At 38.0% G+C, this 19,998-nt stretch overlaps 1 protein-coding gene across 4 annotated transcripts in view; it reads left to right on the forward strand.

The window, feature by feature from the left end:
• Positions 1 to 19,998, forward strand: part of TCAF1 (TRPM8 channel associated factor 1) — a 52,217-nt gene that overhangs the window by 18,705 nt on the left and 13,514 nt on the right. For all 4 annotated transcript variants that reach the window (XM_038559283.1, XM_038559285.1, XM_038559284.1 and 1 more), the window contains exon 2: positions 3,586 to 4,219. In XM_038559283.1, the coding sequence (XP_038415211.1) occupies positions 3,600 to 4,219 (620 nt within the window). In that variant the 5' untranslated portion in view covers positions 3,586 to 3,599. The remainder of the gene's footprint in view (positions 1 to 3,585; positions 4,220 to 19,998) is intronic.

Consider the following 19,998-nt stretch of genomic DNA (forward strand, 5'->3'; position numbering starts at 1 on the left):
GTGTGGCTTTGGGTTAAAGAGCTGCACCCACACAAGTCATGGATGGTTCTAGAAAACATTCCTTGTCACTTATCTATCTCCATTTCTAGGTTTGCATTTATCTGTCTCCATTGGTAGTTTCCTACAGCAGTGAGCATCCTTATATCCTTAGAACTGCTGCTCTTATTTCTGTAAGAAAGGTCATCCGAAGAGGGATTGCTGGACCGAGGACAGGCTCACCTCTGAAATGGAGCTGCCACTGTCAGATTGCTCTCAGCTTCTTGGCCCTTCCAGCAGATTGTGGTAGTGTCCTCCTTCCTAGCCTTTTGGGCATTGGGCATTATTATTATTACTATGGTTTTTAGCATCGGGCATTGTTATTTGCCTTCATCTTCTTCACCTTCTTTTTACTCCTTCCCTTTCTCTTTCGCCTTCTTCCTTTTTGATAATCTTATGGACAACATCATGCATTCTGTTTTCAATTGCCTGGCCAGTGAGCTTGAGCATATTTTCATAGACTAACTGGCCGTTTAAATTTCCTCTTCTGTGAACATCTTCTCTTGGAAGGATAGGATTTCAACAGATAGAAAGATGTGAGAGAGGTAACATGAAGGAAAGGGGATGGAAAGAGACTCTGAAATGAAAGCAGGACATGTCTGGGAATGCCAAGTGTCCTGCAAGCTGCAGGGAGGTTAGGCGGCCAGAGACACGGCTAGAAAACGTAAGGAGCAGCCAGCCCTGGAGACCTTAAACCCCAGGATGAAAGTGTCCGATTTAACCCTTCAGGAAAAGGCAAAGCTCTGGGAGGGGGATCTCTTCTGGGAAATAAAGCTATCAGTGGCTTTAGAAGAATAGAGGCAAGAACAGACCCTGGTGACTTAGAAACTGGATCAGTTTAGTTGAGGAATGAATTAGTGAGCATTCTGAACTAGGTTACTGGCAGTGTAGTTGGAAACCATGGACAATGACATTGACAGGCCTGTGACCAGCTGGAGATGGGACAGGAGGGAGAAGGGACACAGCTGTGACACTGTGCGGTTTGCGGTCCTGGCTATTTGTGGACACCAGGAAGAGCGAGGAAGGGACAAGCTCTTGTTAACCAGCTGCCTGCTGATTCTATGTCTCCAAGGTTCTCTGAGGTAGCTGTCACCCTCCCTCGCATCTAGGGACACTGAGCTCAGGTGATGTGCCGAAAAGGAGCTAGTGTGGAAGGAAAAGACTAACTTTAAGACTTCTTTAGTTTTAGAGACCACTGCAAATGGTAGAGGGTGCTCTTCCAGGAGGGATCTTGGGTGTATTTGTCACCTCAGAACCAGGGCCTTCTCATCTGTGCTTGGGAAGGCACAGTGTCTGGGCCCAGGACTTTCTCAAAGACCAGCGGAAACGCTTGAGAACTAAATGTTATAATAATTAATATTAGTGTTAGCTTTGGCTCCATGATGTGAAAACTATAAAATCAGAATCATTAAATGCTTAGCCCAAGGCACGTGGATGGCTCAGTGGTTGAGCGTCTGCCTTTGGCTCAGGTTGTGATCCCAGGTCCTGGGATTGAGTCCTGCATTGGGTTCCCCGCAGGGAGCCTGCTTCTCTCTCTGCCTATGTCTCTGCCTCTCTCTGTGTGTCTCTCATGAGTAAATAAATAAAATCTTTTTAAAAAAATACTTAGTCCAGTATTTATAAAATCTGACACAAGGTTTGGTTTTTGTTCACTTTATAAGAATTCTCTCTGGGGTGTCCAGGTGGCTGGGTTGGTTGAGCCTTCAACTCTTGGTTTCAGCTTGGGTCATGATCTACTGGGTCATGGGATTGAGCCCCATATTGGGCTTCCCACTCAGCGGGGAATCCACTTGAGGATTTTCTCCCTCTGCCTCTCCCCCTACTTGCTGGCTCACTCTCTCAAAAACAAATAAATAAATTAAAAAAAAAAAAACAGAATTCTATATTAGTCCCATTTCTAAGTTAAATAGCTTACTCTTAACCACATACTTATAAGTAAATATACATAGACAAATACATGTTACATACACACACACATACACATCCTCATATATATAGTAAATAATTGAAAGACACTTAAACTGTTTTTCCTTTGATCCTTGGGACAACCTTATGTGCTATTAGATACTCTTATCCTTACTGAATAAGGAAATGAAGTCTCAGATGTTTCCCCATCTCACGGTTAGTAAGCAAACAGAGCCAAGATTCAGGCCCAGATAGCCTAATTCCAGAAGCCTGAGCTTATAACTGCTTTGCCGTATTACCTTGAGAGTGAGCATATTCTCTGACAAGGGAAATAGAAAGGGAGAGGTTAAGGACCAAAGGTAAAAACATAAGGAATATCTGCATTTTCAGAAGAGGTAAGGGAAGGATGGAAAGTGGATGGGTCAGCAGGTTGAAGGTGATGAGGTTGGCTCTGGCCATAACGTAACTGGCAGTGAGAGCCTCAGATACTGGGAGAGCAGCATTGTCTGGTGCCGTCGAGTGGTCAGTGAGAAGGCCAAGCCCTGGATGTCCCATGAAAACACATCTATCTGCTCTTGGGGGAGTTGCTTCAGTAGAGAATATATAGTGGAGGTCAGACATCAAGCATCATGAGCAGGGAGCTCATGGTGAAGCAGCAGAGGATTTACGTGAGTACACATCCACAGACATACACACCTTGCTCCACTGCGTCCAGGTACAAGTAAGAATCTGCCATAATTCCTGGTTGTCTGGGACCTGGATTCAAGCCCCAGAAGACTTACGGTTTCCTCTTCCCCAGCCTGGGACTGTGACCAAAGAAGCTTCTCTGAGGACCCAGACTTTCCAGGCTGAAATGTTGGGATCTTCAAGCTGGGATTAGTAAGATGGACATGGGAGCAGAGCGGGGCGGGTCAGCATGCTGCACCACTGTATTAATTTTCAGCGGCCGCTGTAACACATCGCCACACACAGGGTGACTTAAAACAGCAGAAATATGTTCTGTCACAGTCCGGGGGTCATAGAAGTTTGAAGTCCAGGTATTGGCAGGGCGGTTCTTTCTGGAAGTTCTGAAGGAAAATCTGTCCCATGCCTCTTCCAGAGCTTCAGGTGCTCACCAGCAACCTCTGGCCTCCCTTGGCATATAGATGCGTCGCTCCTGTTTCTCTTACTGTTCTCCCCTATGCGTCTGTGTCTGCATCCAGATGTTTCTTAAAAGACATCAGTCATTAAATCAGGGCTCACTCAGACCCACTATGACCTCATCTTAACTTGATGGTACCTACAAAGACCGTATTTCCAAATAGGGTCCCATTCACACATACTGGGAATTCGGACTCCAAGGTATCTCTTTGGGGGCACAATTCTGCCCACACTCTCCACTTCTGTTTGTTTCCTTCTGCGATGGCAAGGTGCCAAGCTCTTTTAGGTTAGCCATAAGAGTTTAGGAGGACTGAGCAGGGTGCGATGGGGTCTCCTGGGCTGGATGTCTCAATACCCCTGGTGAATCTCTGAGTTAGTTCAGAGTCGGTCTCAGCTACATTGTCAGAAGAATTGCCACCACCAGGAAAAGAGTGAACTGTTTGGCTCCATTATTTATTTGTTTATCTATTCCTTGCCAAACTGAGCCTTTTCTCCTCTCTACAGAAATCCATCCAGCCATGGCAACTCCCTCTGCTGCCTTTGAGGCCCTGATGAATGGAGTGACCAGCTGGGATGTTCCCGAAGATGCCATCCCATGTGAACTGCTTCTAATTGGGGAGGCCTCCTTCCCAGTGATGGTGAATGACATGGGCCAGGTCCTCATTGCTGCCTCCTCCTACGGCCGAGGCCGCCTGGTGGTGGTGTCCCATGAGGACTACTTGGTAGAAGCCCAGCTCACTCCCTTTCTCCTCAATGCAGTAGGTTGGCTTTGTTCTTCCCCTGGGGCTCCCATTGGTGTACACCCATCCCTGGCACCCCTGGCCAAAATCCTTGAGGGTTCTGGGGTGGAGGCGAAGATCGAGCCAGAAGTGAAAGACTCCCTGGGGGTTTACTGCATTGACGCCTACAACGAAACCATGACGGAAAAGTTGGTCAAGTTTATGAAACGTGGAGGGGGCTTGCTCATTGGAGGCCAGGCCTGGGACTGGGCCAACCAGGGTGATGATGAAAGGGTGCTTTTCACCTTCCCTGGCAACCTCGTGACCAGTGTGGCCGGCGTGTACTTCACTGACAACAAAGGTGACACGAGTTTCTTTAAAGTCTCCAAGAAGATGCCCAAGATCCCAGTCTTAGTTAGGTAAGTGCACTACCCCAGGGGGGATTTGGTCTCACGTTAAAATCAAGCAACGTTCTTGTCTTTAGGTTTCTCCCAGGCTAACAGGAGAGAACTGACACTTAGGTGTGGATTCATCCTAAATCAACCAGATTTACCCTTCAACAACCAGATCACCCTCAATCAATCAAGGTTCCCCTGGCTGCTGCCATCCCAGACCAGACCACTCAGCTATTTGAGCAGAGAAACTTTTGGCGTCTAGCTTAAAATACAATACTGAATCCCAGAGCTGGCTGGCCTTGCTAATCCAGGAAGGCTCATGGCAGAAGGTTGCTTTCAAATGAAATGTGAAGAAAAGGAAAACAGACATGAGGAACCCCGTAAGACAAAGTGGAAAGAGCTGGGGGGAAGGCTTTGAAATGTCCAGCCAGATGGGATTGGGATGGAAGTAAGAACTAGAGGATCCAAAAGTTGAGATAGAAGAAAAGATAGCATGAGTTGCTTGTGCTAAATTTAGGAGTTAGGGGAGGATTTTATGCCTGGAGGAAAAAGACCTGATGTTGGAGAATGAAGGAGGGAGGTGATGAGTACAAAGACAGGCTACGTGGAAGGTTCTTTAAGAGCACTGCCAGTCTGTTCTGTTCACACTGTGCTCTAGCAGTTACTATAGTGCCTAACGTAGGGCAGGTGATCAGTAAACGTTTGTTGGCTGGTGATTGGATGGATGAATGAGGGGGCTTAGAGGCTGGAATAGTCCTAGGAGTATAAGAAGTGTACCAGGCCACACCGTGTTGTGTTACAACTCCCAGCATCCTTGGAGCAAAGAACACTGGTATTTCTGCCTGGGGAGCAGAGCAAAGTAGGATTGGGTGAGGAAGGCGTAGCAGGTTAGTATAGATGCATAGGGAATGGGCGGCGGCCTCTTCTCGGCATGGAACATTTGAAGCAAAACCCCACAGGTGCAATGAAGAAAGACAGTTATTCTGAGGCATCGTGATTGGCCAAATTGATCAAATTTCAGCTTACCAATGCTCTTCATCCTAAAGAATAGAGAGGTGAGGGCAGCCCGGGTGGCTCAGCGGTTTAGTGCTGCCTTCAGCCCAGGGCCTGATCCTGGAGGCCCTGGGATCGAGTCCCACATCAGGCTCCCCACATGGAGCCTGCTTCTCCCTCTGCCTGTGTCTGTGCCTGTCATGAATAAATACATAAAATATTTAAAAAAAAAAAGAATAGAGAGGTGAGACTTGACCATAATTCTATTTCTAAACAACCTAATCCCCCTTACTTGTTTTCAAAGATGTTTTTTTCTACCAAAACCATACCTCTTTTTTTCTTTGGCTGTGCCAAAATCATCTCTCATCATCGATGATTCTCGATTTGAGGGGATGGGGAAGTTAGGCTGTACGTGTATGTGTACTCACATATATTGTGCACACAAGTAGAATTAGCTTGAAGACTAATGCTTAAAAAATCAGTTAATGAGGGAGCTGTGCATACCTAAATCAAGTGAATTTCTATGTGAATTAGATCTTAGTAAACCTTTAAAAATTCGTCTCTTAAAAAAAATAAAAAAATAAAATAAAATAAAATAAAATAAAAATACGTCTCTTAGGGATCCCTGGGTGGCTCAGTGGTTTGGCGCCTGCTTTTGGCCCAGGGCGCGATCCTGGAGTCCCGGGATCAAGTCCCGCATCAGGCTCTTGGCATGGAGCCTGCTTCTCCCTCCTCCTGTGTCTCTGCCTCTCTCTCTCCCTCTGTGTCTATCATAATAAATAAATAAATAAATAAATCAATCAATCAATCAATCAATCAATCTTATTAAAAAATAAATAAAAATACGTCTTTTAATAGGACTTTTAAAAAGAATCGGATACAATCAGATTCATTTACAAAGATATGCCATTCAGCATTATTTGTAATAGAAATGAATAGTATGGCTAAATAAATTGTACATTTATTAACCAGCCATTAAAACTGTGTTTCCAAGAATAATTAAGGGCATGGGGAAAATCTTTTAGGAGGTACTGTTAAATGAAATAGAGTAGGATACTAACCTGTTGTTCAATATGTTCCTACTTTTCTTCAAAAAATATAGCTATGTGTAGAAAATATTATAGAAGGAAAAGGTCAAAATAGTTGTAGTAGGTAGATCTCTGGGTCATGGAATAATGGTAGATGATTTTTACTATTAAACTTTTATTTTCCAAACTTTCTACCAAATTTTACTAATAAGGTATATATTTCATTACCTCACTTCACACACAAAAACATTAAAATGCAAGAAAAATCATTCACAAATCACATTAAAGACCTTCCACATCTGTCCGTGCATAAATACTTATATGACACAAATTTAATAAAATAAAAGCCAAATTTGGGCAGCCTGGGTGGCTCAGCAGTTTAGCGCTGCCTTCAGCTCAGGGCGTGATCCTGGAGACCAGGGATCAAGTCCCACATCAGGCTCCCTGCATGGAGCCTGCTTCTCCCTCTGTCTGTGTCTCTGCCTCTCTCTCTCTTTCTGTGTCTCTATGAATAAGTAAATAAAATGTTTAAAAAAAAAAAAGCCAAATTTAACTCTGGAAATGATTCACTTTTTTTCACTTAGCTTTTTGACACCTCTGATATACATATAAATATGTCTCTGTGTGTGTGTTGCCAATTGCCAATACTTTTGAATCATGGTCCTTCATGGGATACTCTTTTATACCACTTTTTTCAATATCTCTTATTTTTAAAAGTTTTTATTTTAAGAATAGGTCATAAACCCACAGCTCTTTTCATCTTTGAATATTATACTCCCCATTCATCCATAATTTTTCATTGTTATCATTTTAGTATACACACTATTTTGAATTCCACTCATAAATATTTTCATTCTATATAATCTTTAAAGTTCTATTTGATTCGCTTCATGAGAATGCCTTATTTATTTAATCATTTGCCTGCTGTTGAACATTGGATCTTTCTCCACTCTTGCTGCAATAGGCAGTATTATACAGAACTTTAAAACGTTTTAGAAACCTTAGACAATACGAGATACCAGGATGCTTCTGTTAGAATTCAAGAGGGAGGATTATTTCCATCCCATGCTGAGAGAGGTTCAGACGGAAAACTCCCATGGATTTAGTTACCTCTGTCAAAGGATCTTACTTATTTTTAAACCTTCAATTTAGACATGAGAGTGTGAATTCAGGTAACTTTAATCTTACTACTTGTATATGTCTTACTAAATTAAATTCTAAATAAGATCTTGGGATCCTCTCATGCTTCTAATAGTAACCTGTTGTAGGTCTTATCCAGATGAATCAGATTTTTTATCAGAGGAAGCCTACTTTATGATCAGAAGAGCAAAACCCTAAGTATTAAAACCAGAGAATCTACTTTTAGCTTGGTACGAATACCCACAGGTGTCAGGACATGAGCCTCCTAGTCACTGCCCTCACTTCCTGCCTGGAGAGCATTGTCATCTGCATTTAGAACACTAGCCTTCATGCCCTCTGTAAGACCAAGCCACCTGTAGTCTCTTCCCCGAGTGATTTCTACTCTTCTATCAGCTTCATCCTCAATGTCTCTACTGCACCTCCAGCTCTGAGTCCAGTGGTGTTATACTTCATGTGCAAAAGTAGCCTCACTTTCTATTAAGCATTTCTTTTGAAAAAACACTGGGTCCATTGTCGTAAACCACTCATAGTCTCATTGCAGGACTCAGGATTCATATAACCTGGAAAAAAAGCACATATTCTAGAGAAAGCAGACCTCACTAAGTTTCCAAGCTCAGTGTGGTATGTGCTCTATAACCTGGTGCCATAGCCACCCTCTCTAAGCCTCATCTCTGAAGTGAGATTAATAATGGCTACCTTTCTAGGATGGTTATGAGGATTCAGTGAATTAAGAAACATGCTCAAATACCTAAAACACTTTCATTATTTTCACATCCAGCTTCCACACTATGGTATATAAGAGTATGATGTCATGAGTATCATTGAAACCTCCCTAGCATCCATCATTATGATGCCTTACCCTAGATTCAGTATGTTGTCCCAGCTGTGTAAAATATTGGCATTTTATTTTTTTTAAAGATTTTATTTATTTATTCATGAGAGACACAGAGAGAGAGGCAGAGACATAGGAAGAGGGAGAAGCAGGCTCTTCACAGGGAGCCCGATGAGGGACTTGATGCCCAGACCCTGGATCAGGCTTTGCACCGAAGGCAGACTCTCAACCGCTGAGCCACGCAGGCATCCCAGTATTGGCATTTTAGCTCATGTATTTACCTTCTTCTTCCACAAGACTGAGGCAGCATCACAATCAACTGCCACACTTTACCCTCTATATACATTTAATAAAACAGGTACTAGAGACCGAATTGGCTCCACCGATAAGAGATGTGATGCAGATAAAATGCATCATTGGATGATGAATCTAAGGGAGGTTTTAGGAGAATCAACCTAGCCCCTCTTTTGGATAAGAAGTCCCTTTGTCTCATTTTTACCCAAATCTCAGGCTTTTATTAAAGAGTTCCAACTCTGTTGTTCATTTATCCACTTATATAGCCAGCATTTACTGAGGATGTTCTATATCCCAGGCATTATTTCTTATGTCAAGAAAATGGTTTCCAAAGATCTGAGAATTAAAAGCACAGAAACATCATCAGTAAACAGACTGGAAGGAATTGCAGAAACCAAACAACTGTAGTAGGAAGAGAGCTGTGATACTGAGTTTCACTGGTACCCGAAAACTCAAGATCCTACTGCCAGTAAATGCGGTGTGACCTTGGCATATCCTGCTACCCCTTTTCCCCTCTAAATGAAGGGAGTAGAACATCCTTTCCTCCTTTTAGCATTACCCCATTGAGACTGTGGTTTTTTTCAGTCTACAGTGATTCTCATATATACTCAAAGTTATCAGAGATGCCTAGAGAAGAATGTTGTACAAAGGGTCCTGCCCTGAAATGTCTACATGCTCCAAATTCCTCAGCTTGAAAACACCCCTGTGAAACCTGGATTGGCAAATATTACACATTGATAACTATATATATTCCCTTCATTAAACTATATATATTCCCTTCATTATCACACACAATGAAGTCTTTGAATTCCAGATTATTAAAATTTCAGAATTTTGAAAATTGAAACTAGCCCAAACGAAGCAAGAACACTATCAGTTTATGGAAGATAATCACGAATAGGACTTCCCAAGCAGTTTGGAAAACAAAAATATTGAGCAGATAGTAATTAATATGCTTGTTTATAACAAGGATCCACGAATTGTTAGAGGTCACTGCTTATTACATGTTAGCAATTTTCAGGATGCTAAGTATTGAATTTTAAGTCAGGAACATGGCCAGGCGTGGTGGGGGTAAATAGACTGACCTAACTCCTACTCCACCCTTCTCACTGCATGCTTAGTTATGTAGACTAAAATTGCATTAGCTGGTTCTCAAAAAATAAACAGGGAGTTTTAGAGAGTGAATCCAAGTAGGAAGACAGGGCACTTTAGAAGAGTAATTGCTAAATCACAATTCAGATTTCTTTCCCTTTTTATGAACATTTTCCTTTCTTCAGTTTCAAAATACATGCTATAGAAAAATAACTAAAATAATCCAGAATTATGCAAAGTAGAAAGTAAAAGATTCTTTGCCTCCACCTCTCCCTTTGCCCCTGCTAATTCATTCTTTTCCCCAGTTTGGACTGTCTGTTCTGACTTTTCTTCTGTGTGTATGTGTGTACAGAGGGTGGGAGGAGGTAGTGGAAGAGCTGAGGGAACAGAGAGATCTGCAGCGTTTTCACTTAAAGATATATTTATCTTGAACATTTTTCTGTGTGTTCCTGATAAACGTGCATCATCCTTCAGAAAGGCTACGTAGCATTTCACAGTTGGATGTTCCCTAAGTTACATAACCCTTCACATACTCGCACCTGATAAAGTTATTTTCTAGTTTTTCTTCTATGAATAAAGATCTAATGAATAACCTTTCACTAGAGCCCGCACAGGCTAGATATACACCTATTCATTTTATTTTATTTTATTTTATTTTATTTTATTTTATTTTATTGTATTGTATTGTATTGTATTGTATTGTATTTTACACCTATTCATTTTAAATATTTGGCAGTTTCCTTTTAGAAACTTATTTTGGAAATCCTCCAACATATACAGAAATAGAAATTAGAAGAGTGAACAAACATGCACCCGTCGCCCAGGTGCCACAATTATCAACTCTGGCTAATGGGCCTCCCAACTCATCACCTACCCATTCCTCCCTCTTCTTGTTTGCTTTGAGCAAGTCCCTGACATTCCATCATTCCGTCCAAAAAATAGTGTATCTCTGAAAGATAAGGACTGATATTTAAACATAACCACAATACTGTTATCACATACTTTAAATAGCATTATTATCACATACTTTAAATAACATTATTTTTTCTGACCTAGCAAAATATCAGTAACACTATTGTTTTTGAGAGCATACCATAAATTCTCTAAATATATCCCTTAGATCAACTGGATTATTCATGTTTTCCATAAATTACTTAATTTTAATATACTTGATCTAAAAGATTTCTAAAATCATTGTTTCATATCCACAATGTGATTTTAGAATTGAATTTGGCTTTTACTTTCATATTTCAAAGCTACATTCTGGTATCCTATAAATTCATGAATTTTTTTCATGGTGGGTACATTTTGTCAGTCTAACATATCCATCTTTCTTGCAACTAGTATTTTTCACCTTGAATTCTTTTTTGCCTAGAATGGTAATTACTATTCCTGTTTTTTGCTGTTGTTTGTTTTACTTCTTTCTTGATCCTTTTACGCTTTCTGTATCTTTTCTAAAAGATTTGTCTCTTAGTATAAATCTGATTTTTAACCTAATCAGAGAGCTCTGCCATTTACAATCAAGAAAATTGACACTCTAGTTGCTATCATCTTGCCCAATATTTTCTGTTATACTTTCTTGTTGCTTCTTTTAAAATTATCCCTTACTGACTTTTGCTCCATCCGTTGAGTTTCTTTTTCTCTGCTCACTGTTTGGAAATTACACATGATTTTCTATTCTTCCTGTAGTTCTTTTTAATTTTTTTTTCCCAGATCTTTATTTAAAATTTTTCACACTTATGGGAACATTGCAAGAATAATGTAATGACAAGCATACCCTTCACCTAGATATATCAGTGGTTAGATTTTGTCACATATACTATATAAACACACAGGAACAATTATTTTGCCTAACCATTTGACAGTAAGCTATAGGAAAAGTAACACTTCACATCTAAATATTTCAGCATGTATCTCCTAAAGACAAAGGCATTTTCCAGTATAACCATAATGCAGTGATCTCAAGAAGTGTGCCATTGATACAATACTATTATTTAATGTCCATGTTCATATGTCTGCAGTTGTCCCAACAATGTCTTTTTTAGATTTTTTTTTTAAATAGAGGATCCAACCAAAACATTTGCTACCTTTTCTTCTCTTTCATGATATGAGTGTTTTTGAAGCATCTAGCCCAGTTGTTTTGTGGAATGTCCCTCAGTTTGGATTTGTCTAATTGTTTTTCATGGTTATACACAGTCCAAACATTTTTGGCAAGAATACTACATAGGTGAAATTGTTTTTATTACAATGTATCAAATTGGGAGGCAAGTGACATCGGTTTGACGATTACTGGTGATGATAGAGTTGACCATTTAGTTAAATTGAAGTTAGCCAGATTTCCCTATTGTAATTGTGCCTTTCCCTCTCTTTAACTAGTTTAATCTATGGTGTGACAATTTGAGAGTGTCCTGTTTACCAACAACCTTCCACCCAGTGGTTTTAGGAATTTGTTGATGATCTGTGCCTGAGTCAATATTTACAAAAGTGGTTACTTGTACTACACTTAGGTAGCTCCTGCTCCTTTCTTATAAAGATTCATGTGAACTGTCACCTCCTCCAGAAAATTACCCCCAACCCCTCTCATTCTGATATGGATGCCTCTCTTCTGCACACCTGTACCAACATAACCTTCTTCGCTGAGTATAGTTCTGCTTTTAGGTTTCTCCCAAAAGTGGTTGAGATCCTTCTGTCAATAAGAGCTTTCCTTCTTCATTTCCATAGCATTTGTTGTTGATTTTGTGATGGTTTAAAAATTTTGTTTTAGTATCACTCATGTCATGGACCCTTTGAAAAAAAAATCATATGTGCTATAATTCATTTATAGTCAGTGTTTTTTGAAGGTCATGTTGTCTCAAATTTGGCAAGTACTATTACCAACATACTATTATCAAGATCATAAATAATAAGTTTTAAAGATTTCTTTGTATTTATTTTTGTCCTCAGAATATACTGCACTTAGCATAGAAGGTCTGAGTACTATGTTCCAAAGGCACTTGGATTGTTTTTTCATTTGGCTCTACTTTAATATAGGTTTTAGCCCATATTTGTTTAATTAATTTTATTTTTTGAATATGTAAACTTTGAATATGAACATGGTTAAAACAGCAGAGTATATATTCTTTTTAAGTGTAAACACTGAAGATAAACCATATGTTGAACCATAAAATGATTCAAAAAGATTAAAAGGATTGAAATCATACACAGTGTGTTCTGATCACAGTGGTATTACAGTAGAAATCAATAGCATAGACATATCTGGAATATCTAAATATTTGTAAGTTAAAAAAATACATAAATGCTCTACAAGTAAAGAAAGAAATTACAAAGGAAATTAGAAAATATTTTGGACTTAATAAAAATGAAAACACAACCTGTCAAAATTTGTGTAATGCAGTTAAAGTAGTGCTTAGAGAGAAAGGTATGCCTTTAAGTGCTTTTATTAGAAAAGATTAAAGTTTAAATTCAATGACCTAAGTCTTCCACATCAAGAAGCTAAACAAAAAATGAGAACCTTACCCAAAATATATGGAAGGAATAAAGAAGATAATAAAGGTGAGAGCTGAATTCAATGAAATATGAAATAGGCAAACAATAGGGAACATCAGTAAAGTCAAAAGCTTGTTAGTTGAAAAAAATAAAAGTGATAAATGTCTAGATATATTGATAACAAAAACAAGAGAGAGAATTCAAATGATAAATTCTAGGAATGGAATATGGATGATTAATATAGATCCTTCAGATATTAAAAGGATAATAAGGGAATATTATAACTGTATACCAATGAATTTGACAACTTAAATGGACAGATTTCTGGAGAGACACTACTAAAATTGATGCAAGAAGAAACAGAAAATATATGTTAAATGAGTTGGAATTATAATTTAAAACATCCCAGTACTAAATATAATGTGGTTTCCCAGATTGGATCCTAGAAAATATTGGTGGGAAAACTGATGAAATTTGTATAAAGTCTAAAGTTAATAGCATTTTACCAGTTTTAACTTCTTAGTTTTGGCAAATGTACCATGATAGTGTAACATGTTAACATTAGGAAAACTGGGGGAAGAGCATATAAATAAGAACTTGGTACTATATTTGTAAGTTTTATAGTTTTTTATTTTAAATTAAAATTTTTATTTAAAATGAACAACGTAAAAAAATCCCAATAAGAAAAATTAGACCCAGATAGCTTCACTGATGAATTTTATCAAACATTCAAAGAACAAATAATACTAACTCTACATAAACCCTTCAAGAAAATAGAAGAGGAGGAAAATTTTTGCAACTTGATTTATTAAACCAGTATTTCTCTGATGCTAAAGCCAGAGAACGACATTGCAAGAAAACTATAGAATAGTATCCCTCATGAACAAAGATGCAAAAATTCTTAATAAAATATTGTAGAAAGAATAAAAGTAATACATAAAAAGGATACCGCATCATGATCAAGTATGGCTTATCCTAGGAATGCACGGCTGGCTTAACATTCTAATGTGGAAGTAATTCACCAAATTAACAGAATAGGGAGAGAAAAAAAGCATACAATTCAATATGTGTGCACACACACACACACAGAGACACACACAAGCATTTGACAGAGTTCAGTACCAAATCCTAATAATATTTTACTTAGAAATAAAAAGGAACTTCTACTCTTTGATGAGTCAGTCATCTTTGAAAAAGCTATAGCTAAGAATATGCTTAGTGGTGAAATACCCTAAGATTGGAAACAAGACAAGGAATAATACTGCTCTTGCTGTTGTTATTCAACATTGTGCTAAAGGTCCCAGCCATTACAGTAAGGCAAGTAAAAAAAGGCACAGAGATGAAAAAGTAAGAAGTAAACCTATGTTTATTTGCAGAAAACATGCTCATCTACATAAAAAATTATTTAAAACTACAAAAAATACTAAAATAATTGAATTTAGCAAGGCTGCAGGATATAGTCAATATACAAAAATCAATTACATTTTTATATACTAGCAGCCAGAAATTGGTAACTGAAATTTAAAATACGGTATCAGTTAAAACAGGACACAAAATTGTGAAATACTAATGAATAATGTTAATAAAATATATATAAGACCTATATCATGAAAACTATAAAATGTCACTGATAGGGATTAAGACCTAAAGAAATGGAGAAATATACCACATTAGTGAATCAGAACACACAATATTTTTAAGATGTCAGTTTTGCCCTAAATGATGTATAGAGTCATTGTAGTCCTAACCAAAGTGCAAATGGATTCTAAAATTAATGCAAAGGAAAGGAACTAACATAACCTAATTTCAGTATTCATTAGAAACGCTGAAGCAATCAAAATACCGTGGCATTGGCATAAGGATACGCATACAGATAATGAAACGGACTGCATGGTTCAGAAATAGACTCACAGATCCATGCTCAATTATTTTTTGGCAAAGGTGCCAAGGTAATTCAAAGAGGAAAAGAGAATTGTTTCAACATATGGTTCTGGAATAAATGGATACCCTCATGGTGAAAAGGGGAATCCTGATGCTTATCCCACTCCATACAAAACTAAATGCAGAAGCTAGAATTCATAAACTTCTATTTTTTTTGTTTGTTCGTTAAAGATTTCTAAATGAATGCACAGGAGAGATTATCTGTGACTTTAGGGTAGGCAGAGATGACCTAGATAGGACACAAAAAGTCCATAAGCCAAAAGAGGAAAAGATTAATAAATTGAGCTTCATCAAAAAAATTTTAATAATTTCTACAGTTCAAGAGACAGTATTAAGAAAACAAAAGGCAAGCTACAGATTAGAAAAGTTATTTGCAGTACCTATATCTGACAATGGACTTGCATTGAGCATACATAGAAAACTCTTACATCTCAATAAGAAGATAAACAATCCAGTAAAAAATAAATAAAAGGATAAAATATTTTAAATAGTTCACAGAAGATAAACTGTGAAAAGCCAATAAGCCCATGAAAAGATTCTCAACATTGTTAGTCATCAGAGAAATGCAAATTAAAATCACAATTAGATACCATACACCCCTCCACTAGAATTGTTCCTAAAAAAAAATCACAAATGAAGTGTTGGCAAGAATGTAGAGCAACTGGAACTCTCATACCTTACCCGTTGGGAATGTACGACGATACAACCACTTTAGAAAACAATTTCTTATAAATTTAAACCTACTCTTACCATACTACTCAGCCATCTCATTCCTATGTGTTTATCCAGAAGAAAGGCAAAACATATCTACACAAAAATTTTGTACATGAATGTTCATGGCCGCAAGCCGTAAGCTGGAGGCTACCCAAATGTTCATCAACGGATGAATGCATAAACAAAATGTGATATATCCATCCAGTGGCATACTACTCCTCAGTAAAAAGGAATGGATTACTGAGAGACTCAATAATAACATGGATGGCTCTCAAAAATGTATTCTAAGTGAAAAAAGCCAAACACGAGAGTATATGCTTTATGACTCCATATATATGAAACTTTAGAAAAAGGCAGAAAGCAAGCACGTCAGTTGTTGCCTGGGGACTGGATTGATTGAAATGGGGCAAAAGGTAGCTTTCCGTGGTGATGGAAATGTCCTGTAATTTTATTGTGATTATACAAGCATATCAATGTAATAAAATCTCATCAAGATGTACACTTTAAATGAATTTTACCACATGTCAGTGAAGTTGATTTTTCAAAATTGGCATGTTCAACACAATATTAAATGAGAACAAAGTTGGAGGAATGACATTATCTGACTTCAAGACTCACTATAGCTACAGTAAACAAGAGTGTGGTATTTGTGGAAAAACAGACCAATTGAACAGAATAGAGAGCCCAGAAATAGACCCACAGAAATATGGTCATCTGATCTTTGACACAGGAGCAAAGGCCATGCAATAGAGCAAAGAAAGCCCTCAGAAACGGTCAGAAATGGTGCTGGAAATGGACATCCAGAGGCAAAAAAAAAAAAAAAAAAGTGAATCTAGATACAGTCCTTATAGCTTTCATAAAATAACTCAAAACAGATCCCAGACCTAAAACAGAACTATAGGGGCAGCCTGGGTGGCTCAGCAGTTTAGCCCTGCCTTCAGCTCAGGGCGTGATCCTGGAGACCCAGGATCAAGTCCCACGTCAAGCTCCCTGCATGGAGCCTGCTTCTCCCTCTGCCTGTGTCTCTGCCTCTCTCTCTCTCTCTCTCTCTCTCATGAATAAATAAATAAAATCTTTAAAAAAAAAACTATAAAACTCCTAGTAGATAACAGAAAATAATCCTAGATGACCTTGAATATGGCTATGACATTTTAGACATAATACCAAAGATCCATGAAAGAGATAATCGATAGGCTGGGCTTCATTAAAATTAAAAGCTTCTGTTCTGCAAAAGACAGTATCAAGAGATAAAGCAAGCCACAGACTGGGAGGAAATATTTGCAGAAGACACATCTGATAAAGGGTTATAATCCAAACTATACAAATAACTCTTAAAATAACAGTAAAACAATCCAATTTTTTTTAAATGGTCCAGAAACCTTAACAGACACTTCACCAAGATGTACAGATGTCGGATAATCATATGAGAAAAACACTTCACATCCTGTGTCATCAGGGAAATGCAAAGTAAAACGATAAGGTATCACTCTGCCGAAAATCCAAAACACTGACACCACCAAATGCTGATGAGGATGTGGAGTATCCGGAACTCTCTGTTCATTGCTGATGGGAATGCAAAACGGTACGGTCACTTTGGAAGACGGTTTAGCAGTTTCTTACAAAACTAAACTGCTTCTTACTGTAGGATCCAGCAATCACACTCCTTGCTATTTACGCAAAGGAGTTATGGCCACACAAAAACCTGCCCACGGATGTTTGTAGCAGCTCTGTTCATAACTGCAAAAACATGGAAGTAACCAAGATGTCCTTCAGGAGGGGAATGGATAAATAAATTGTGGCATGTTCAGACAATGGAATATTATTTGATGCTAAAAAGAAATGAGCTAATAAGCCGTTAATTAACAGACATTCCAATCATACATTCTGATTCCAACTATTTTCAATTAATGTATCTTTGTAACTATTCCTTGACAATATTTAGAACCCTCTCATTTTTTTTTTCCATGATGGCATTCTGTTCCAGTCTGGGAACATACCATAGTGTAGTCAACCAGTATTGAATCAATGGGCGTTCACGTGGCTTTCCATTTTACTGGAGTTGTGCCTTTTGGCTGATTTTCTAGAGATAGAATTGCTAGGTCAAAGAATAAATGTTTGCATATTTTTGTTAGAAATTGCCAGATTCATCTCCAGATTGGGTTGCATCACTTGGCCTTCTCACCAGCAATGGAAAAAAAATGCCTATTTTACCCACACAAGTCCAACAGAACAGTTATCTGACTTCTGAATTTTTGTTAGTCTGATAGCTGGGAAATGGTATCACAATGTAGTTGTAATTTACACTCTTTTTCTCCAAGTCAGTCAGTGCCTGAGTCATTTGTGGTTTTCTTGTGGTTGCCAACTGTCTTTTCACATGTTCTGCCTGTTTTCTGATGTGTTTTTGGTGTTCTCCTCAGTTTAAGGGTTCCTTACAGATTAGGAATATTCATCTTTTATCTGTGGTTTATAGGGTGCTTGCCTTGTGAGCGAACTTAGTATTTTTGCCAATCAAAAATGTTTACGTAGCTAACGTTATCAGTCTTTTCTATCATCACATCTGATTTGGGATCATGCCCAGATTGTGAGATTTCACTCTTGGTTTCCTATAGTACTTGTGTGGTTTCCTTTTGAAAAATTTACTTTTCTGGTGCATTTGGAATCTTGTCTGGTGTGTTGTGTAATGTAGGGTATCCTATTTATCTTTTTCAAAATGCCTGTCCAGCCCTCCCAACAACATTTATGAAAGTATCGGTCTTTTCCTAATAATATAAGATGCCACCTTTATTATAAACTAACTAGTAGCCATATTTACTGCTGCCTTTATTTTTTAAATATTTTTAGATCTGAGTTGGGAATTAGCTAAATTTTATAGTCTACATCTCCATTCAAATCAAGAACTTCCTTTATCTCTTTAATGCACTTTCCATGCTCACCCCCTACCTCCCGTGTTTTGTTGAAATCATCTGGTATTTTGGTTCCAATTGGATTTTGCCTTGGTTTCATTCTTCCTGTGTTATCATCCTGGCTCTACTAACTTGGAATTATTTCTTAGCAACAGCAGGTGTCATTGGACCTTTATCAGCAGTTTCTTGGCATTCGTTATAAATTATACTGATATCCTTGCCCGCCACTGTTTTGTGAAGCCAATTTGTTCCTCTGTTGTATTTCTTTTTCTTTTACAGACCTACAGGGTAACCTCAAGTAACTTTTTGGGAAAACTTTCATGAGTGGTACATTTCTAAGCCCTTGGTACGGTTTCAGGATTTCCATGTGCCAACAAAGAGTCTTAGGAGGCTAATTATCAGAGTATTTGCACTGCCCTCAAATACGTTGTTTTTAGGGCACTGGTTTCACTTGTTTCTTTGTACGTAATTTCTTCTCTTTTGCTTTGTTTTCTTTCTGATGGCCTTCAAAGGTTTTTCTTTGTTTGAAGTTCATTAGTTTATCGGTAATCAGCTAGATCCTGCTCTTCATTTCATTTACCCTACTTTGCATTCAGGGAGTCCTGTCATTCTAAGGAATAAGATCTATTTTTCAGTAAAAGGCAATTGCATGTAATTGTAGGTTTGTTGCTACTTTCTTCTCTTTCTGCTTTGCTTTTTTAATTCTTGCTTGCCAGATCTTCTCCTTGGTCCATCCTTCTCAACTTTTTCTGCTAATGATTTTCTTTTTGCCTTTTAACACTGCTCTCTGCAATTACCACTTGACTCAGTTTTACCATTGACCTATTCATAGCGTTTCTATCCATCAAGATTTACTTTCTGTCCATATATTAAAATTGAGATGCCTGTTTGGCAATTGTATTTTTATTCTAATGAGTAACTTTTAATAGCAGTAACTTCTTTTTTCTTTTGAAAAGAGAGATAATACCTCATCTCAGAACTCTCCAATGATATACAGCATTTGTTTAGGACTTTCTTCTCCACTTATCACTCTTATTTCCTAGGGTGTTGGCTTTCTTTGGTTAGGTCAGTGCTTCTCTTTTATGCTGTTACTTTTCATCAAATATTTGGTGATTCTTGTTTCTTTAAATGTTAAATGGCATTGAAATGCTCGATTGATCATTATTGGTTACTGAAGCGTATTTTCTCAAGACAAATGATAATCCCTCTTTTTGTTTTCGTGATCATTTTCTTTCACATATATGCAGTTACAGATTCTTCTGTGCTCATGGATTTCTGATCTGTCTGATTCCATTTGATTTATATTTTCGGTAAATTCTTACTAGCATAGTTTACTGATTGTGCCCTTTTCAAAACAGAGTATAATCATGAATTTATTCT

Source organism: Canis lupus, chromosome 16 (assembly GCF_011100685.1).
Source record: "Canis lupus familiaris isolate Mischka breed German Shepherd chromosome 16, alternate assembly UU_Cfam_GSD_1.0, whole genome shotgun sequence".
Taxonomy (NCBI): domain Eukaryota; kingdom Metazoa; phylum Chordata; class Mammalia; order Carnivora; family Canidae; genus Canis; species Canis lupus.